Genomic DNA, 22,831 nt, shown 5'->3' on the forward strand with positions numbered 1-22,831 from the left:
TCTGCTGAAACTTACTCAATTTATGATTTGAATTTATGTGTAAACTTGTAATGAACTTTTTACCATGTGATTATGTATTCTGAAAGATGTGTGTTGAGGGCAAAGAGAAGAGAGAAAAAGAAACATTATTTTTTCTTAGAATCCCCAATTGATCCCCTTTTCTTAGAAAGCTTTCATAGGAAACTTTTTTAGAGATAACTTAGAAATAAGACTAAAATCGCATTTCAAAGTGTCCCTTTATCTTCCTGAGACTTCAACTAGCAGGATGGGAGTTAAAGACTTACAGTTCCTGCAAAGATAGAACAAAGGGAACATTACTTAATCCCCTGCTGTTTTATGATGAGGTGATAAACAGTTTCTGGCCCAAAGGGAACTCAGGCAGGTCAGCTACAGTAGCTTAGACTTAGACTTAAGATAGGTAAATGTTTTATTATTAAACAGCAACCCTAAATATCTCTCCCGCTCTGATGATCCTCTTGCCTGGAAGCTTACCTTCAAGAGAGAACCAAGAAAAAAGGAAGTGCCAGGGTCTGGCTCCCAGAACCCCAAAGTGAGCTCTAATGCCAGTAACAGAACTGACTTGCTAATGAGGGTGAGAGCAAGCAGCCAGAAAAGATAGCTTTCTTCTTCTATGTCCTTTATATATGCTGCCAGCAGAAGATGTGGTCCAGATTAAAGGTGGACCTTCCCACCTTGAAAGATGTAGATTAAAGCTTTATATTTCCATCTCCAAGATCTGGATTAGAAGTGGTGCTTCCTACTTCAAATGATTTAATTAAGGAAAAAAAAAACACTCACACAGATGTGCCCAGTCATTTGGGTTAATCTCCAGATGACTACATCAGCTGACAATCAAGAGTAGCCATCACATACATATAGTAGGCAACACGTATTATTTCCTCTTAGTAGAATTTAAGAAATCTCTCTCTCCCCCACTCTCTCCCCCTCACTCTCTCCATTTGTCCTTCTTTTTCCTCCCTTTTTCTCTCTATGTGTGTATGAGTGTGTTTGTTTGTCTGTCTATATGATTGTCTGTCTCTCCTTGTCTTTCTTGTGAATGTGTTATTTGTGTGTATGTGTGTATGCATGTATGTATCTATCATCTGTTCATTAATTTTATATCCGTCTATCCATAGTGCTAGAGTAACTTCTAGAGTCTTGGGGTTTGGGTACCAGTACATAAAACAGGGATGGCAAGGCTGACTAAACACCCCTGGGTAGTAAAACAAACCCAGAGGAAGACATAGGCAATCTCCTGATGTAGTTAGAAATGATTAGTTTCCCCTTCTCTAGGCTCTCTCTTTTCTTTGCTGATTGCTTCCTTTTGCCATGGTGTGGATTTTTAACTTCACATAACCACATGTATTAAGTATGTCAATGAATTCTCAAACTACTAAAGTCCCTTTTAGCAAGTCCTAGTTTATGTCTGTATACAGAAATGTTTTGACACAGCAGTTTCTGATCTTCACTGCATTTTGAGTTGACTACTCTGTTTTGTAGGGTGAGGGATGAGAATATTTTGTCTATTTTGGACATGTAGATATCCAGTTCCTGCAGCACCAAGTGAAGAGGCTTCTTTTCCTCTAATGCACATTTTGACATCTTTGTCAAAGACTAGGTGGCCACGGCAGTCTATTTGGTCTACCTGAATGTTTTTATGACAGTACCATCCTGGTTCTGTTTCTATAGTTTTATATATTGAGATCAGGTATGGGTATTAAAAAAACTGTGTAAGACAATAAATAGTCTGTCCCTGGGGATAAGTCCAGAATATGGAGTTTCAGATGGAATGGGTTGGGCAGTGAGACTAGAGTCCTAGGTGAAAGCCAGATTGAGAAGGGACCAATAAGGCTATGAAATAGGAACTCTGTCTTAGGCTTACTAGAACAAGATGGGCTTGCTTTATGATTTTGGAAGAACCAATAGATAACGGGGAGGCAGAGTTTCTGTGGGAACCATAGTAAGAGAAGCAGGACCATAGAAAAGATCAGACATGCCTCAGAGTCCCTTCCTCATCTCCTCTGTTCCATCGCTCCGGAGATGCATGACCAGAGAGTGGCAAAAATGGCCAGTTCTAGCACTGTCCCCCACAGTGTTACCAAAAGCCTTGAGCACTGTCTGAGGTGGTCAGGGGCATTAGTAATATTTACAGAAGACATGACGGCTTTATCATTTAAGCGATATTCCCAAACCCAAACGCCACAACAAAAGTTTACAATCATTTATGGCTCTTGACAATAACTGAGAGCTTAAGGTTTTATCATCTTATCCAGAAGATTCATTAGAAATCAACACTGAGAACAGAATATATTGCTTTGATACTAGACTTTATTACAGTGGGACTTGGTGGTCACACATCAGCAGCCTTCTAACATGCAGACAGTGTAAGCAGGACATCCTCCCTCACTGTATCTTGACTACAGAAGTTGAACCTGAGGAGAGAAAACACAAAAAGGATACCTCTTCTTCACACAAGTGGAAAGTTGGGTAAGAGCTTAGACATACCTGTCCCTTCGTGTCTGTACCTCCTGCCCCAGCAGTCTGATAAGAGCATGGTCAGACATTAGGATACTAGAGACTAGATCACCTCACCAACCTCCTACCACAATTACAAATGTCTAGGGAAGAGCTGTCAGTCACAAAGTACCAGAAGTACTGGTTTTTGTATTATTTCAGACCACTGTTGACTGTGCATAACTGAAACTGTGGGGAGCAAAGCCATGTGATCAGGGACTCTAACAGTGTTGTGGTTGCTATGTTTGGCTTTTAAGGAATTGCCATCGAACTACTTTCTAGATGGCTGCATCATTTTATATGCTGCAACCAGTGCCCAAGCATTTAGGATTCCCCTTGTCTTCAAACATTCTTGGCATTGTCAATCCTTTTTAAATTTAAGTATTTAAATACAGTATGGTGGCATCCATCATTGCTTCAACTTGTACTTTTCTCAAAAAGTTGAGTAATAACACAACTTTTTTCTGGGCACTTGTGATTTATATTTAAAATATGTTTCAGATAGGCATAATTCAATTAGGTATAGATGTAAAAAAGGTCAGTGTGATGATCTCTACCTCCTGCCCCTGATGTTGACCACCTTCATTTAATATAATCACTGTATTAGCTGGGTATAGTTCCATCATCTTTCTATGTGGTTTTTGTTGTTGTTGTTGTTTTGATTTTTTGCTCTCTTTGCCTGTTTAGGTTCACTCTGACATTTTTTAATTTCCCCTTTTATGACTTTTTGTTAATTTGTTGTAGTTCTTTATTCTTACAGTGCTTACTTTAGAAGTGGTAATACATAAATGTAACTTGTTATATGAAACTTGGAAATGACAATCTACTGATTCACAGATGGCATGGAGCCTTCCAACAGAATCTGCCAACTCTCCTCTCCTACCCTTCATGATGTTATCATACACTATATCTATTTATATCCTGCACTCCATCAAATGCTGTATTTATACATGTACCATGCCCCTCCTTCAGCATATGCTGCATTTATATCCTATACCCTTCACACACTCTACCATCACATGCTGTATTTACACATATAGAATATGTTCCCTATACTCATCAGTATATACTGTATTTATATATGTACCATGTCCCTCTATCATTATACACTGTATTTATACATATATTATACCCTCCCTATACTCTACCATCAAATGCTGTATTTACAAAAATATTATATTCCTGATGGAGTGTATGCTGTATTTATACAGACCCTCACTACACTCTCACCAAATGCTGTACTTAGACATATACCTGTCCCCCTCCTTTATCATATGATATGCTTGTACATAAACCCTCCTACCCTCCCAGTACTGCCCTCAGTATCACCATCTTCTCCTGACATTTTCTTGCAAACAGAATAAGTGTTAATAATGATAATACCCTCATCTGTTGTTCTCCATACCATACCAACTCGACTGGATGTTAACTCAGTGATTACTTTCTTCCTTGTAGGTTGTATTGTCCTACTGTTTGTGTAGCTTGAGCTATTAGAATTAGTGTCAGGTGTTGGATTTTTATCTTGTTATTGCTAAACAATTTTACATCTTATTTAAGTGAGTTGGGATGCAGTTCTTTCAAGTCTGGCTAAATCTAGCAAAAGAATACAAAAACAAAAAATAAAAACCAAACCAAACCAAACGTAAACAGGATCTTACTAAATACTCCACCCAGTATCAATAAAATGGTAAGCTTCTGTAACCTGCCTGGTGGAAACAGGCTCTAGTCTCACCCTAGAGAGAAGTGGGCACCAATCCAGTCCTTCTGGGCTTCTTGTTCCCTAGCCATGGCTGTTTACTGACAATGCGAGGTTGTTAGATTGTGCCAAATAGCCAAGGGGACTTTAAAACTCTACCATTCCTTTCTGTGGACCCATCTTCTCTGGTAGCCCATGCCACAAAATCTAGCTGCTCAAGATCCCAATTCTTAGCTTTATCTCCTAGAAGTTGAGAGTTCACTAAAACCTGCCTACATCACATCCTAGAGATTCCCTCAGGGATGTCAGCTGATCAGCCTATTTCAAGGCACCACCCTGCCTGGTTTTTATCTTTCAGGCTTCACTGTCCACTGTTGCTTAAAGTTCAGTGTCTTGAAAACTCTTGTGCATGTGTTTTGTGTGAACTTTTGTTATCTGAGGGGCCTTAGACTCCTCTGGCAAGAATGCCAGTCTCACTGGTTTCTGAAGGATGATCCAGCATTTGCCCTACTCTGCAGCAGAATGTGGTTTCCCCACAGAGAGGGGGGCTGACACTGGTGTTGTCAGTGGATTTGTTCTCCTGGCATCCCTCTGTAAACATCCTTAGCTCAGGGTATGTCAGTCTCAGTAAAAATGGAGAATTGATCTTCTGGACTGTAGACTTCTCCAAGAACACCAGTGACATAGAACAGTGTACTTCTAGTTTGTTCCCTAATAATGAGTTCCTGACAAACCTAAGTTTGGTGAACCAATGGAGCTGGGGGAAGGGCAGAGTACACACGTGAGTCGCCCACATAGTCCAAGTCTGCCTTCCAAAGGAAATATTCTTCTCCTGTGTCTAAGAATCCATCGAAATGGCATTCCTAACATTTGACACTATCTCCTAATGACAAATGAGATCTTAGGAAGCAGACCTAGCTGGGGCAGTGTGATCCCCTATGAGAGGTGAGAATTGCTTTAGTGTGAATAGACACATTTAATCCTCTTTTCAATCCTTGTTACTCACACTCTGCCGTCATTTCTTTCCACTGAAATCCTTGATGCTCCCACTTTGGGTAGAGTTGGGTTGATCACATTGTTGTACCAAATAAATTTAACTTTCTGCAAATCTCCAACATCCACATCAGAGTCAAATTCGTTGACATGAGTGTCACCTGGACGCAGAGAGCCCCTGAGAAGTTGGGATGACAACAGAAGTATATGTGAACACACAGAATCAATTACACACACAAATATATTCCCAGTATTTAAAAATATACCATGTTTCTAAAACCAGTTCAAATTCTATTTGAACCTAAACTGCCAACAAGACATTTGTCACTCAAATGTCTGAAGTAAATTTGCATGTGCACTTGAGCACGGTGGTGGGCATTTCTATCAATAACTCAGATTATTTTTGTCATCCTCCCTTTAACACAGACTCAAATGTGTCTTTGCCACAATCCTCATGGTTTAATAAGTGACACTGTCATGATAAAAATCTTTTCTCTGCTGTTGTGTAGGGAATAATTATTTACTCATTATAAATCAAATGTCAGGTAACAAAATAGACATGAATGGCTTCCTTAGAAAATAGAAAAAGATTAAAACTGTGATATTGCAGTGCATTAATGAGTAATGGCTACACGGCAGCTTTCTTTTTGTTATATGTGACTACATGTTACATACATATAATAGAAAAAAAACCATCAACAACATACATCAGACTTTGGAAGCCTGCTAAAATGTAAGAAGCACTCAATGATACTTTGAACCTTTTACTCACTTGAAAACTTCATACTGTTTAGAGTTTCCTCCATTTCCAAACAAAGAAACTAGAATGTGCCCAGTGACCTTCTGTCCAGAGAGGGTGACAGTCACCTGGTACCGCCAACCTGCAGGAGGCAACATTTGTACACTGTCATCTGGGAGGGAAGAGGTTCTGACTATAGGTTAACAACACACTGGGAAGATGCAGAGTGTAATCCATTATGTTATGTGCCATTCTGGCAAAATGCCACCATTTTCTTTGGTGTTCTGGGTCAGGCATTCAAAAGTGTGGACTTAGGGAACATTTTCAGAGGGTTTTGCCTTGCTTTTTTCAAGTCAAGAGCCTAAGAAGTCCATCTTGTTTAAATTTGCTAGGGATGAAGCTCAGTGGCAGAGAGCACTTACCGGCATTTATCAGGCTCTGGGTCTCACACCCTGTCCCATCCATGCCATCAACTGAAAATCAATTAAAATGGAAACTTACGTGCGAAGTTGCTCTTGTCACCAGTGTTCAGGTAAAATTTCTGGTAGAGTTCTTTTGTCTTCCCAGGGTATTTGTCAGCATAGTGACCCATCTGTGGGCATCCTTCACTCCCGCATGGGAAGCACTTATTCTGTGATAGTGAGAAAACGGTGACTAGGAAGATTCTGGCTTTTAATGGGGCATACTTTTTCCAACATGGTTTATGACTGAATCAAAGGTAATTCTGTTCCCGATTATAACGGTGGGACAGCAATGGCATCTCAGTGAAAGTTCATAGTACATCTCATTATCCTTGGGCTGAGCCCAGTTTCATTGGCAAATTGCACAAAACTATAAAAACCACACCAGAGGATAAATGGCATATAGTGTATTTATCTTTTTCCCCCCTTTGTCCCTGTAACTTACTTTGTTTATTCTAAAACATCCACTCTCTTGCTAAGTGATTAGAATTTATTTCAGAGAGATCACATAAGAACAGGAAATGACAGTCAACTTCTGCCAGGCACAATAGGTTTCATTAGAGGATGACAGTCCCCAAATTCAGGCCCTTCTCCATTCCCTTAGTGCCTCTTGGCATGCTCACATCTCAGAATGTGAATCTCCCAGTGTGGTGAGAAAATGGCTCAGTTGGCCATTAAGACTTAACCAGGCATCTGGCATCTAAAGGAAACCAGTTCAGGAAAATGCCCTCAGCCAGGAACTGTGGTAAAAAGGGTGGAGCATGAACAGCAGAACGCTGAGGACAGACAGCACAACTTCCACTCTGGAGGGAAAGCTCTCCCACAGGAGAGGCTCCTGGAGGACTTCTCCATGAGAAAATTAGACAACGGGACTGAGGTCATCTAGCAAGCTAAGGAGAGACTAGGTCAACCAAAGAGAAGCATGTGCATGTTTTCACAGACATTTTCCCAAGAAGAGTACGAAAGTCCCATCCTTAATCAATAAGTATGTTCATCAATATGACAGACAGGTGTGTCCTGGATTCCAAAGAAGCCAGGAGACAATGCACCCAGGGGCCGCAGCCATTTTCTCTGCAGAGCACATGCTTAATTGGATATGTGTGAGCCTAGATGGCCTGGGCCCACACTCATCACCTGGATGGCCTAGGTCCACACACATCTCCTGGATGGCCTGGACACACAGACATCATCAGGATGACATGAGCACACGGGTTACACAGACATCATCAGGATGACATGAGCACACGGGTTAGGATGGAAACATAGGAAGCAGAATGTGAACACTGGGACATTTTCTGTACAAAAGTGCTGTGAATCTTACAAAAGGACTTTTACGTCACTGAATCAGACAGCTTCCATTGCACAAAACCTAAATATTTTTGGATCATTTGTTTACAGGAAGATAAACGTAAAATCAAACTGAGTAGGGCTCAGCTCTTACTGTGTAAGAAACTTACACATGAACAAAATATGTACCCCTCTCTCATATTTTGATTATTTTATTTTTGTTGTTGTTCTGGGCAAGCACTTAACATGTGTCCTGTGATTAATTGCTTTACCAAGAGAATTGGGTCTGACGTCATTACATTTCTAGATGAAGAAAATCATCGGGGAAATGAAATACTTCGCCCAATGTCATTTAAGTCCTTGTTCTTAATAACTAAGATATATTTGTCCTGTACTTGTGATTTATGTGGAATGTTGGTTACTTCAAATTTTCTTATTTTTTGATTTGCTAAAACTATAGTGCAAAAAAAGTCAACTTTATAAAATCCAAGTCATTAGAAACATCATGTTCAATATTACATGATTGAAAATGTGACAAAACTTAAAACCTTAAAACCTAAAGTTAAATAAAACCTCTAGGTCGTCAGTACCTTCTAGTCACAGCATTCAGATTGCTACAAACTAGCATTCTATGTGTTTGTGTAGGAGTCCTTGACCCTGAACAAGACTGAACATTTACCTGAGACAGAGGAATGTTAGGTAAGGCATTTCTACTTATGAGCCCCTTGTTCTATACCCCTGTAATGCACTAAGGCTTTTTGTCAGGAAATGACATCATCACAAATTCTAAAGGGAGTCCAGGGACAGCACACAGTGCCAAGTGTGAGCTTAGCGTGCACATGGCTCTGGGTTGGATCTCCAGTCATGAGGGGAACACAATAAAATGTAAAACAAAACCCACAGGGAAGCTGGATGCTACTTACTGCAGAAAAAACATTGTAAGAGCTACAGGAGAAGCCAGCAAAGCCACTCGGGTTGACGATACTGTCGCTGTAATACTTGTAGCTTCTCAAGTGGTTACAGGCAGCAAAGTCGCGAGTTCCTGTGGAGTCAGGCCTGACATCAGTGGCTGATTTCACTTCTCTAAATCACATAGTGGTGAGAATGTGGGGCTAATAAACGTGCACTCTAGTGACAAACTCTGAACATAAATCAATTACGAGGTATGTGTAGGGCGTAAGAAGGAAAAAGAAATTAAACGAAGCTTAGAACCAATAGTTATTAAGCGACTTGGGAAGAAAAAGGCTACCCCATTTAGACATCTAGTATGTAATACTTTCCCTAAATTAGGTCTCTCGGCAGTTAGGAGCACTTGCTACTTCTGCAGAGGACTGCAGGTTCAGTCCCCAGCACTCACATGGTAGCTCATCACCGCCTGTAACTACAAGTTCCAGGCTACCTGAATTTTTCTGGCTTTCCACATGAACCAGGCAAGCACCAGTGTGATACAATTAAATACAGACAAAATACCTACAGAACCAAATCTTCTTAAAAGAAATGAAAAAGTTGGGTTGTAAAGGCAAGCTCTACCCCAAAGTTTCCTCGCTCTCATTCGTCGCGACAAAACTTATGTTTCGGGGACATAGTAGGAGTCCTTTGATATAAAAAAATATGAACTCTGTACAACTCCAGAGTGGCTAGCAAATTTAACAATGAGAAACACACTTCACAGCGGTAACCCGTGCTCGCCATGGTCTTACCTTCCCAGATCCCGTCGATGTCAACGATTTGGGAAAGGATATTCTTCTGACATCCAGGCATTTCCACCCCTCCATTAGGAAAGAAATCTAGGTGACCCACAGTCTGGCTCATTCCAAATCCTGAAGATTTTTAAAAGTAATAGAACGTTTCTATCACTATACGATCAAGGCACAGTCAAACGTCTCTAATACCCAGATTGAAGTCATTCAGCAGACGGACTGGAGGAGCTCACCTAAGTTGGGGATGATGGGTGCGGCGTCTGTGTGAATTGCATCTACAAACTGGGCATCGGTGGGGTCCAGACGGACTTCTTCAGGTGTGCCCTGGAAGTAAGGTTCAGCCGGGTCCAACCCTGAAGCAGATAGGAGGTGCCATCAGTACAACGAGTTATGTCAATGTGTGAATATTTCACTATTGTAAGGTGTGCGTGGAGAGCTGTCGGGACCGGCTGTGCTCGCGGATGTCTAGTTCCCTTGAGAATATTGCTCCTTAGCAGTGGTTCCCCTCAAACAGCTGACCCCAGGAGAGGCCAAACTAAAGGTTGTTCAGGCTAGAGATTTCTGCCAGATTCTAGTCTTCTAGAAAGGCAGGGGCTTTCTATGACTGAGTCCACAGCCTGGTATGGTACAATACCTGGCAGAGCAGGCTGTGGCGATCAATTTGTAAACGATGGGAAAGAACAAATGTTCTGGGAGAATGGCTTTTTCAGTAAACCAACGGAGACCCTGGCTGTCCCGACTGATTCAAATGCAATCAACTTTTCCAATATATAGAACGAGAAAATCTCCAGGTCGGTTTAGACAGTTGGAAGACGGAGTAGGAAACCACTTATTCCCTGAAGTATCCAGGTCTCAGGTCCAGCACAGCAACACCTTCCTTGTCAGGTGACTTGGCCCTAATTCAGGCAGCTGCAGTTTGCAAATGACATCTTGAATCTAATTCGCCCTACCCAGAAGTGGAAGCCCCCGCCAGCAGGGCAGAGCCTCTGCCTCCTCCCCCAGCAATGACATTATAGTTGATGAAGCTTAGATTTGTCATTCAGAAGGATGCAAGCAGAGCTCAGCTCATCGAGCACAAGCTCGTAAATAGGCAGTGTTTCTGGATCGTCTTAATTCAGGGTTTGGTTATATGCAATAGATTTATATGTTAAACAATAGGGTGATGACCGAACACTGGACCACTCACCAGGTCCCAATGCTGTGAGCTCTGATCACCTGGCACAACTCGGAAAGTGTGACAACTTCTGAACAACCCCACCACCGTCTCCTCCGGTACCTCCCGGGAGTCCCCCACTGAAGGTCACATACGTTCTTGACATCTAGAATCTGCTGTTGAACCCACCTGTGATCCTCCCAATAGCTCCGAATGTCCTCTTTCCTGCCTCCCCAGCAACATGGGAACCCAGGCTGTGGCCAATCAGGTGGACATTGTCAGGTGAGTAGCCGAGGTCAGACTGTTGGAGGAAGGCTTCATTGAAATGGTTCCAAGTAACGCAAAATGCCAGATGGTCAAGGGTACCTCCAAACCTTGGTTTCTAAGGAGATGTGTCCCCTCCTCCTTTGGAGCACCCCCCCACCCCCGTCACTAAGAAGAAGGGAAATTAGTTCAAGTAGGCCTAGAATCCTGTGCGTCCTCCCACTGCTGAGAGAGAAACCCTGGAAGGACACACGAGGTCATAATTGGAGATGGTGAGGCAAGGATTTGGATCAGGGCCCGTGAGGCACTCACGTAAGCTCATTTGAGTTTGACATCTTTTAAGACTTTTCAGTGCCCTGGTCAGACTAGATCGCTCCCATTGTGTTTGTATTTGATTAAATAAATGAAAACTGGGGGGATGGCTCAGTCGGTGAAGCACAAAGGCCCAGAATAGGGTCCCTGAAACACCCAGGGTCCTGTAAAAGATGGATGCCGTAATCGAAGCACTACAGGGGCAGAGACAGGCAGGTCCTTGGAACTCAGTCCTGTCCGAGTAGCAGAATGGATGGGTTCCGTACTCAGTGAAAGACGGTGCTTCAAAAATAGAATGTATAGCAATCCAGGAGAGACTCCATACGCATGTACAAAGAGGTTTGCACACCCCCGTGGGCATTGCATCCCCCACAACACACTAAATATTAATAAGACAGAAATATGAATATGTGGCTGCTATCAGCATATCAAACTGATAACATAGGGGGAAATTAAAGCAAATCCAAGTCTGGTGCAGTATCTCAGCAGTAGAGAACTTGCTTGGTATGAGCAGCCCTGGGGTCTGTGTCCAGAACTACAATTAAACAAAACAAAACAAAGCAAAACAAAACAAAACAAAACACCACAGGCGGAATTCAAGGGACATTCCCTACCTAGTTGTTTAAGTTCATTTAATTAATGTTCAAAACTAGTTACTGAATTAAATAGGTTATTGATGAAGCCTGAATGGAGATGGGGTTGGGATTCATCTTTAAGCAAAGGGGTGGGGGACGTCATCTTATTTAAATCTGTCCTTATCAACGATCAGACCTACAGGTTTTGTTATGGGAGGAGAATCCAGACAGCAGTGTCTAAGAGCTTTTGCTTAACCCAGACTCAGTTACCTTCAGAACGTTAACCAATAATGCCACTTCTGCACCCACGACCCGGACGTTCTGGGTAGCCTGGGTGTATGTAGCCCGGGAGCCACCTTTCCAGTCCACACAGATGCAGTTCACACTCTCCACTTTGAACATGTTCTGATGGAAGAGACACAGCACGCAGTTAAGAAATCCAGGTTCTTTATTCACTGTTGATGAACGTATTCCAAAATTCGGTAAATTCTCTTCTTGACCTGCCTAATAGCTATCATGTTAACCCCAATGCTATAACCAAAACGTAGTCTCTAATGAGTATGGAGATCTTCCTCAAGCCTACTATTGGCTCCAGACCATTGTGGAAACTAAATTCTTGGGGTTTCTACTGCAGCAGCTATGTTGGGACCCATACTTAACTTGAATGCTACTGCATGGTAGCTTCTCTTGGTAAAGTCTGAAATATCTCTACATCAGTTACTAAGTAACTATGTCATGAGCCCTGCATAACTCCATACCCCATACCCCAAGTGTCCCAGGACCCTTGTACCCACCGCTACCTCCTCCCCATCCCCAGCTCCAGGCTCAGTGGTCTCAGGCTCAGGCTTGGTGGTGACCAGCTTTGTCCTCCTTAGTTGGGGCCAGTGTTTTGCTGGCCTTTAACACTTCCTCCTAGAAAGTACCATGGTTCACCTTGCACATGTCGGATAGCCAGTTCTCCTCTCCCTTGTCAATGAAGCCATGGATAATGATGCGGGTTTTTCTGTTCGTTTTGAAGTTGGAGTTTCTGATACTCGATGCATCTGAAGTAATTTTCTGTTTGGGGTAGAAAAGTGTCTGAGTCGAGTTTCTTCTAGTAGCCTCTACAGTCGTTTATGCGTGGGCAGAGATGGTAGATAAGATTCTTGAAAGCCCACATAGGCAAGTCATTCATAGCCGTCCCCATCCCCATGTTGTTACTGCCCTTGTAGCTGTTTGACCTCACACAATATGTCTCCCAAGGTGTTTGTAATTAAGATTTTCAATGAAAGTCTTTTGTATATATGCCTACCTATCTACCTACCTACCTACCTACCTACCTACCTACCTACCTACCCATCCATCCATCCATCCATCTATCAATCTATCTATCATCTATAATCTATCCACCCTTAGGAAATACATATATATTCTAATATTCCTCTGGGCATAATGGAGTTATTGCTCAATAAATTCAGTGTAAGTTAAAAATATTATAACTGGGTCTTGCTTTGTTTGGGGGCAGGGTCTCATGTAAACCAAATACCTTCAACTCATTAAACAGCAGAGGACAGTCTTGAACTCCTGAACCAGTGTCTACCCTTCAAGTGCTTGGATTAAAGATGCTACCATACCTGGCTGGAAAGCATTATAGGTTGGAATGTACCATAAACACCTAACCTAGTTTTTCTATCATCTCTTTGACACAGATAGAGCTGTCAATCATTCACCTTCATGACTGGTGCAAGACTAGAAGCTGTGGTTCAGGGCTTCTCCTTCCTGTGGCTACAGGTCAGCATATGGCTAGTCCAGAAGCTTCTATTGGAAACACATCATTTCCAAACAAATCCTGGTAAATTGAGCCATCTTAGGAGGATTCCTTATGCGTGTGTTTGCACTACATCAGGAAATGTTATTTAAAACACAAAAATAAAATATAGCATATTCTTTATTGCTATATGCATCCATATGAATATATATATTCTATCCCTGTACATATAATGTTTTTTATATGGTATACTGGATATAAAATATGAGTAATAAGAATTTAATGGTTATAAGTAAGTTTTTAAAGAGTTTTTAATCTGGCTGCTCTACAGGTCTAAACAGATACAAAATCTACTTCTCCTGTATTCTCATTAGAAGGCTTGGATAGTCACACCAATTACATAAAGCGTGTGAAATTTAGTCCCGAAAACAACAGCTGTCCCTACCTGGTAGTTGTCTTGGTTCTCGTTGGTATAGAGGAGAAAGCGGGTGTTGATCTGTGCTGGGCTCCAGGGCAGTGCTTTCAGGGGTCTGTCTAGGGTTCCTGACCACGGGGCATCATCACTGAAGCAGCCGAGTTTGTCAAAGCAAACTTCTTTTCCTGAAATCACCGACAAATGTCTCGTAGATGCCACTTTAACCTCTCCAGTACACGATCGACCAAATGTAAGTTGAATTGTATCCCGTGGCAGGTCTTCCTCCTTGGCTTTCTCAAACACCCTCTGCTCACACAGACAGCTGCCCCTCCCTTCTGCCTCGGGCCCAGGTCACTCCCCTCTGCTCAGTATCAATCAAGGACTAATTATAGCTTTTTGACACAGATGTTATCTTTGGCCATTGGTGCCTAGACATGAGATGGCCCTTTGTCTCAGGAACTGGTTCAAGTGTGTGGAGGCTATCAACTCCAGGTAGCTTTTGTCTTTAGCCTGTGGGTAAAGAATTTTAAGATTTATGCAAGGGCCAAACTTTGAATCTCCACCTTGGCCAAAGATGCAGTTGTCCGAATTGTATTTGGGGACCCTCCTGGACTTCTGTGATGTAGGAATTACTTATAAAATTACTCATCATACAAATCATCGGTGACGTGATGGCTACAGTCTGGTGTGCTACTCTGTGAAGGAACAACTCAAAGAACGTGTTCTGGAGTTGGGTGAAGCCCAGGATAATGGCAGAATAAGAACAACAGCTGTTGAGAAGGCTGGATTTCTCTAGACTTTACTACATGCCCAGTGCTGGGTAACATGATTTATTTCTCTGACTGAGTCCTCATGGTCATCCCACTGAAGGATGTCGCTATGCCCATTTCACACAAACATCCACAGGTTCAGATGGCTTTAGGATTTTATATAGCTTCATGGAAGTGTAACTGCTGAACCTAGGTTCAGACACCTCCCTTGACCTAAGAGGGGCTAGGTTCAGAAAATAAATATTCAGTTAATTGGAAGCTCAGATAAACAGTGTTTAGCCCAATGTCGCGGATGATTTGTCTGCCCTATCACTTGTCTGAAACGAATTGAAATAGCATTGGGAATTGTATCTCACACTACTGCAATCTCTGGTGCTCTTAATCCTATGTTAAGCTCAATTTATTTCTAGCCTTGCTTAACCCTACATTGCTCTTAACCAAGTCCTCATCCTCATCACAGCTCGCACCCGGCTCTCACAGCCTTGGGAAGATCCACGCAGTGAGGCTCTCCCATCTCCACACACATCTTTTCTTACCAGCTACTGCTCCCAGCAGCACTGCAAATGTCCACAGCATTAGCATCTGCACAGAGGCAAAAACATGGCTGAGTCTGATGGACACAAGACGCAATCTAACACATGAGTCTACAAATCGGGTTCCTGACTCACCGTGGCGGATCCGTCGGGTTCTGTGGACAAGGAGGGAACACTGAGATGTCCTTTTATAGGCGAGCCTTATCTTTCTGAGCAGTGTCATGGAAAAGCGGCTCGAGAAGAGAGAGGCTCCAAGGACGCACTTCTAAGTTTAATCTCAGATAAGCCCAGGTTGATACGGGAGGCTGAGCGTTCCAAGGTGTCCGTGGGAAGATGAGAAAGTGCTAGATTTGGCATGTTCTCGACCCGTGTGCTGTGTGCTGCTCAGAACCACCATTGTTTTTTAAACAATCTTTTCTCTGTTCCCACAAACAGTCCCTTCTTCCTGTCAATCTTCTTGGCTCATCTCTGTGTGCCCATGGGCACCTGCTTGACAACAGCTGTCTTGAAGACCAACTGGGTCAGCCACACAGCTTGTGCAGCCCCTGGAGTGATCCTGACTCCCCCTGAACACAGTGAAACACAAGTCCACACTGCTAACTTATTATTCAAGAACAACATGGAAGGAAGGGAAAAATTAACACCAGGGCACATAGGGTATGCACACCTGTGACCCCAGCACAGTGGACACTCCTTTAGGGCAGGTTAGCCTGATATTGCTGTCTGTCTGTCTGTCCGTCTGTATGTGTCTATCTCTTTCCCTCTCCCCCGTCTCTCTCTTACACACAGACACATGCACACGCACAATCAAAACAAGTAAAGCCAAGGAGGCTCAGGGGGTGAAGGTGCTCTCCCACAATCTTGACAACACGAGCTTGATACCCAGAAGCCACATGACAAAAGGAGATACCCAATTACCAACACTGCCCTTTGACCTCTACATGTATTCTGTGTCTTCCCACAATAATAATAGTCAAAAAAAATATCTAAAAAGAAGAGGAAAAAGAGGAAGAGAAGAAAACAAGGAAGAGACCGATGGAGAGGAGTCTCCACCATCAGATAAAATTATGAGTAAAATAGGAAAATTAAAATTCACCATGCACAGGCGTGGGCCTGCAACTTTGTTCTGAAAGCAGTGTTGCATGGCGGAGAGCTGGGGTGGGTTAGTGTGGCGGATCGCTTAAAGTTACAGGAGGAGACGCAGTTTTAAGGACTAGACCCGTTTATCCTGTGAGTCAGAGATTCAGACAGGACCATACAAAATTGGTTCCTATGTAATAGAAAGAGCCAAGGAATAAATGAATAGATAACGGAAGAATCCAACAACAACAACCACAACAACAACAAAACAGATAGAATTTAAAAATAATCTCTAAGAGCCATTAGGAACTGAAGTCTTGGGTGAGGGGTGTAGCTGTGTCAAATGCTGCCCAGCATACTTGAGGCCGGGGTTGAATTTCCAATATCACAAAAGAGATAGAGGATCTGAGAGAGGAGAAAGGAGGGGGGTGGGGAGGGAGAGATGAGGAGGATGGGGGTAGGGGAAGGGGAGGGAAAGGGGAGAAGAGAGAAGGGAGAGATGAACGAGAGCTCAAATTTTGCATTCCTGAGCTATTTACTCCTGGGAATGCTGTGTTCTCACTACAATAATATTTCCTATGAGCCAGCATCCATCCTGTGTTATCGAGTCATTTACATCCTGCTTACCAAGTAGTTCGCACATTTCTGAACTGGCGTCTAAACTGAGTGCCTCATAATTTGGGGACCCTTGTTTCATCCAGCCTACTGAATGAGAACTTAAAGTCACCTCACTTGAAATGCAAGGCCAGTGGGAAACTGGTTGGTAAACTGAAATAGTTTCTGATTTTAGAATGTTCCAGAAAGAAAAGTCAGTTTCTGAAATTTAGAAATGCTGGCAGAGGGGTGGGCCCTGATCTGCTGTCTCTCCTGTCACCCTGTTACAGTGACCTCCCCAAATCCAGTCCTGCTGAACTCTCCAGCCGAGAGCTGAAATTTAGGATTCTTGTGTTCAGACAGCTCACGTGCTTCCTGGGTTTCTGCTTCTGTCTTCCATGGTAGGGAGCGTCACCATCTCCCCCCAGGGACTAGAACTAGGCTTTCTTCCCCAGCCTCTCCTGATGTATGTACCCCACCCCCCATGCCTGCGGGTGTCCTTTGTGGCAGTGGGTCCTAGAACAGGAGTTTCATGCAGGTGAGGCTACCATGTGGGTGATGGGAAGTGAGAAGCCCCTATACCCCAGGCCAGCCTTGAACTCACTAAGTAGCTATCCAATTATGGCCTTGAAGTTCCTTATGCCTGCACCTCCCAAATCCTGAGACTACGGACATGCACCCTCATACCAGTTTACATATTGCTGGAGATCAAACCCAGGGCTTCACACATGCTAGACAAGCATTCTGCCAATGACGTGATACACTGCCAGTCCACAGGAGGCTTCAATGAGCACAATATCTAATCCACAATCTGTTCAGGTGGAAACATCAGATGTGGGACTGAGTGTCTCAGTGTGGGAGTTGAACGGCCACAACAGGGCAGTCGCCTCCTACAACCTCCTAAATTACAAAAATATATTAGTTTAACTCTCAACCCCAGTATGATGGAGTTTAATAACTATTTTTTACTTCAATTTCTGATGAGAACCATTTCTTCATAGATAACCTGGGCCTATGTCTACCTCAAGGTTTAATGAAAGATCAGTCTCTTTGTGCCTAGTCCCCACAACTGCCATGTTGAGAGCACAGTGCTCTGCCTGTGGAGGACTTTCTTCAGTGTGACACAGTGCTCTGCATGTGAAGGATTCTCTTCAGTGTGACATAGTGCTCTGCCTATGGAGGAGGACTCTCTTCAGTGTGACACAGTGCTCTGCACATGGAGGACTCTCTTCAGTATGACACAGTGCTCTGCCTGTGGAGGACTCTCTTCAGTGTGACACAATGCTCTGCACACATGTGGAGGACTTCCTTCAATGTGACACAGTGCTCTCTGCACATGGAGAACTCTCTTCAGTATGACACAGTGCTCTGCACACATGTGGAGGACTCTCTTCAGTATGACACAGTGCTCTGCACACATGTGGAGAACTCTCTTAAGTGTGACACAGTGCTCTGCACATGGAGGACTCTCTTCAGTGTGAAACAGTGCTCTGCACACATGTGGAGGACTCTCTTCAGTGTGACACAGTGCTCTGCCTGTGGAGGACTCTCTTCAGTATGACACAGTGCTCTGCCTGTGGAGGACTCTCTTCAGTGTGACACAGTGCTCTCTGCACATGGGGGACTCTCTTCCGTGTGAAACAGTGCTCTGCACACATGTGGAGGACTCTCTTCAGTGTGACACAGTGCTCTGCCTGTGGAGGACTCTCTTCAGTATGACACAGTGCTCTGCCTGTGGAGGACTCTCTTCAGTGTGACACAGTGCTCTCTGCACATGGGGGACTCTCTTCAGTGTGACACAGTGCTCTGCACACATGTGGAGGACTCTCTTCAGTGTGACACAGTGCTCTGCCTGTGGAGGACTCTCTTCAGTATGACACAGTGCTCTGCCTGTGGAGGACTCTCTTCAGTGTGACACAGTGCTCTCTGCACATGGGGGACTCTCTTCAGTGTGACACAGTGCTCTGCACACATGTGGAGGACTCTCTTCAGTGTGACACAGTGCTCTCTGCACATGGGGGACTCTCTTCAGTGTGACACAGTGCTCTGCACACATGTGGAGGACTCTCTTCAGTGTGACATAGTGCTCTGCACATGGGGGACTCTCTTCAGTGTGACACAGTGCTCTGCCTGTGGAGGACTCTCTTCAGTGTGACACAGTGCTCGGCCTGTGGAGGACTCTCTTCAGTGTGACACACTGCTCTGCCTGTGGAGGACTCTCTTCAGTGTGACACAGTGCTCTGCACATGGAGGACTCTCTTCAGTGTGACACAGTGCTCTGCCTGTGGAGGACTCTCTTCAGTGTGACACAGTGCTCTGCACATGGAGGACTCTCTTCAGTGTGACACAGTGCTCTCTGCACATGGAGAACTCTCTTCAGTGTGACACAGTGCTCTCTGCACATGGGGGACTCTCTTCAGTGTGACACAGTGCTCTGCACACATGTGGAGGACTCTCTTCAGTGTGACACAGTGCTTTGCCTGTGGAGGACTCTCTTCAGTGTGACACAGTGCTCTGCCTGTGGAAGACTCTCTTCAGTATGACACAGTGCTCTGCACACATGTGGAGGACTCTCTTTAGTGTGACACAGTCCTCTGCACATGGAGGACTCTCTTTAGTGTGACACAGTGCTCTGCCTGTGAGAACTCTCTTCAGTGTGACACAGTGCTCTGCCTATGGAGGACTCTCTTCAGTATGACACAGTGCTCTGCCTGTGGAGGACTTCCTTCAGTGTGACACAGTGCTCTGCACATGGAGAACTCTCTTCAGAATGACACAGTGCTCTGCACACATGTGGAGAACTCTCTTTAGTGTGACACAGTGCTCTGCACACATGTGGAGAACTCTCTTCAGTGTGACACAGTGCTCTCTGCACATGGGGGACTCTCTTCAGTGTGACACAGTGCTCGTCACACATGTGGGGACTTTCTTCAGTGTGACACAGTGCTCTGCACATGGAGGACTCTCTTCAGTGTGACACAGTGCTCTTCACACATGTGGGGACTCTCTTCAGTGTGACACAGTGCTCTTCACACATGTGGGGACTTTCTTCAGTGTGACACAGTGCTCTGCACATGGAGGACTCTCTTCAGTATGACACAGTGCTCTGCCTGTGGAGGACTCTCTTCAGTGTGACACAGTGCTCTGCCTGTGGAGGACTTCCTTCAGTGTGACACAGTGCTCTGCACATGGAGAACTCTCTTCAGAATGACACAGTGCTCTGCACACATGTGGAGAACTCTCTTTAGTGTGACACAGTGCTCTGCACACATGTGGAGAACTCTCTTTAGTGTGACACAGTGCTCTGCACACATGTGGAGAACTCTCTTCAGTGTGACACAGTGCTCTGCACATGGAGGACTCTCTTCAGTGTAACACAGTGCTCTTCACACATGTGGGGACTTTCTTTAGTGTGACACAGTGCTCTGCACATGGAGGACTCTCTTCAGTGTGACACAGTGCTCTTCACACATGTGGGGACTTTCTTCAGTGTGACACAGTGCTCTCTGCACATGGAGAACTCTCTTCAGTGTGACACACTGCTCTGCACATGGAGGACTCTCTTCAGTATGACACACTGCTCTGCACATGGAGAACTCTCTTTAGTGTGACACAGTGCTCTTCACACATGTGGGGACTCTCTTCAGTGTGACACAGTGCTCTGCACACATGTGGGGACTCTCTTCAATATGACACAGTGCTCTGCACACACGTGGGGACTTTCTTCAGTGTGACACAGTGCTCTGCACACATGTGGAGGACTTCCTTCAGTGTGAATGGGGACACAGTGCTCCACACGGGGAGGACTATCTTCAATGGGAGTGGGGTCCAGCACTACGGCCAAGGCTCCACAATGCACAAGCCCCTTGGACACTCTTCCTCACATCTCCAGACTACAGGTTTAGAGGTCAGCCTTCAGCAGTAAAGACCTGGAAGCTGCCACTGAAAACACATCCCTAGGTCTCCACGCTCAGAGCATAATCTAACGGATTCAACTTTGACCCAGAAACCTTGGAGGGTCTGATATAAAATACAAGACTGGAAGTTTCTTATCAAATAGCATTGTTTGCTGAGGAAGTTAAGTCTCCCTTATGTAACACTCTGGTCCTTTGTGATATCGAACTCCGAGTGAGGGAGAGAAAGGGCTGGAGACACCTGTGTGGCTAGGTCACCATCACAGGAGCCAGCCTGGGTTGGTCTCATTTACCTGGCCTCCAGAGAACCTGCCCTTAGGTCTCTTATCCCACTTAGCCATGGCCAAGGCTGTCTATGGGAAGAAAGACATGTTGGTCAAGGGTTACAAAGAAACTTTCATGACTATAGGGGGTGGTTGGCATTTTGTGCCTTACATGAGAACCCTCTTGCCAAATGCAAGGGTTCTAGTTGCACAGACACAGAGAGTGAAGCAACAGCCAACGCTTGCTGTTTCGAGCACACCTAAAATTCCAGCATTAGTGAGTTTCCATAGCTTTGCTTCTTATTCAACTCAAACCCGTGGGAGGCCTAGCCTCTTTCGCTGGTTTGGTTTGGTTTTGACGAAGACCATAAAGCTCAGAGTTTAAAGAGTCTTTCAAGGATAGAGTTTGAGTGGAAGTTGCAGAGTGTCAGTTTGGAGGCACAAGTTCTTCCCGCTCACCTCTGACCTATTTGTATGGCCACGTGGAAGGCTGTGCTCACCCAGTCTCGAATTGACGTCAAGAGTGAATGAGCCCAGAGGCTGTAGTTTGTTGGGAATACACACACCTGTTCAAGGCTGAGTATTTGCTTTCTAAGACAAGCGTTTGCACACGCACGTAATTTTGATAACATTGGTTTTTGTTTAAGTCACATTTTTTCTTTTTTCTTTTTCTTTTTTTTTTCCTTTTTTTTTTTTTTTTTCTGAGCTGGGGACCGATTAAGTCACATTTTTATCCCTAGCCCTGATGCTGCAAATGGGAACTTTATAAGATGGAAATATAAGCTCTGTGCTATTATATGATAATCATTTCTTTCCTGCTCACTACGGTAGCTTTGTAACTGCCTTCCTCGTCCATAGGTTGATCTCTCCTGTGCCCCACGTCTGCCTTCTGTGCACCGCCAGCCCTCAGTTCTACATGCAGACTGCATATGTTCCTGTTCCCCCTCTTCGCCTTTCCCCGTCTGTACTTTCTTGCTTAGCATTACCCAAGAGGAATATAATGCTATCCACACCTTAGAATGTCACGGGAGAGAGTGAAGTTCAAATCTATATTTCATATAATCCAGTAAACCTGAAATATTACTCTTTTGGGGATAGCTCAGTGGTTAAGACACTGACTACTCTTCCAGAGGTCCTGAGTTCAATTCCCTGCAACTACATGGTGGCTCACAGCCATCTGTCATGGAATCCGATGCCCTCTTCTGGCGTGCCTGAAGACAGCTACAGTGTACTCATATACATAAAATAAATATAAACCTTTTTTTTTTAAAAAGAAAATGTACTCTTTTCGCTCATGGTTCCAACCAGCCATGCTTCAGAAAATACAACCGTTTATTCTTCGAATCATCACGAATAAGGCTTCATATAGTCTGTTGTGTTTATAACACGATCGAACCAGTTGTGTAGATGTCTGTTCGATTTTCCAGCCCTTGTGAACGTCTCTCAGGACCTGAAATGTGTGCAAGGCGGGTGGGGCGTGGGGAGTGGGTTTCTGAATAAGATAGGGACCTTAGACGACTGATAGGAACTTCCCGGTGATATTGACAAGGAAAGGGAGGAGAGAGCAATGTCAAGGTCCACGTACCCCGGGAGACAGGACTTAAGAGGAAGAGGGAAAAGAAAGCCATCAGGTGAGATGGCTTGACCAGATGAACTGTTCCCAAGCTGCCTCTTGTTTCTCTGAGATGAGTAATTTTGTTTGTCAGCTGGACTGGCCTGAGAGGTCCTTGAAATTTTGGTAAAAATATACTTATGGGTGGTTGTGGAACGGATGAATCTGCAAATTACCTAACTCTCAAGACTGTGGTCGTCCTGGTGGGT

The 22,831-nt window shown here is 44.1% G+C and overlaps 1 protein-coding gene across 1 annotated transcript; it reads right to left on the reverse strand.

Annotated features, from left to right (window-relative positions):
- Positions 1-2,312: 2,312 nt before the first annotated feature.
- On the reverse strand, positions 2,313-15,223 carry LOC116893839 (pancreatic triacylglycerol lipase). Its single transcript, XM_032895557.1, has 12 exons — positions 15,163-15,223; positions 13,887-14,041; positions 12,628-12,750; positions 11,965-12,099; positions 10,733-10,844; positions 9,624-9,743; positions 9,391-9,510; positions 8,614-8,732; positions 6,444-6,573; positions 5,976-6,084; positions 5,217-5,381; positions 2,313-2,432 (listed from the first exon to the last, which is right to left on the reverse strand). The coding sequence occupies exons 1-12, from the start codon at positions 15,206-15,208 to the stop codon at positions 2,369-2,371; spliced, it is 1,398 nt and encodes a 465-aa protein (XP_032751448.1). The 5' UTR covers positions 15,209-15,223; the 3' UTR covers positions 2,313-2,368.
- Positions 15,224-22,831: the final 7,608 nt, after the last annotated feature.

This window comes from Rattus rattus, chromosome 2 (genome assembly GCF_011064425.1).
Source record: "Rattus rattus isolate New Zealand chromosome 2, Rrattus_CSIRO_v1, whole genome shotgun sequence".
In the NCBI taxonomy this organism is placed as follows: Eukaryota; Metazoa; Chordata; class Mammalia; order Rodentia; family Muridae; genus Rattus; species Rattus rattus.

Bases quoted from the DNA above. Each gene is read 5' to 3' on its own strand.
- LOC116893839 (XM_032895557.1), bottom strand. From the start codon at position 15,208: ATGCTAATGCTGTGGACATTTGCAGTGCTGCTGGGAGCAGTAGCTG. The intron at 14,042-15,162 runs GTAAGAAAAGAT...CGGTGATTTCAG, and splicing joins GCTGCTGGGAGCAGTAGCTG to GAAAAGAAGTTTGCTTTGAC. The intron at 2,433-5,216 runs GTGAGTAACAAG...TTCTCTCCTCAG, and splicing joins GAAAGAAATGACGGCAGAGT to GTTCAACTTCTGTAGTCAAG.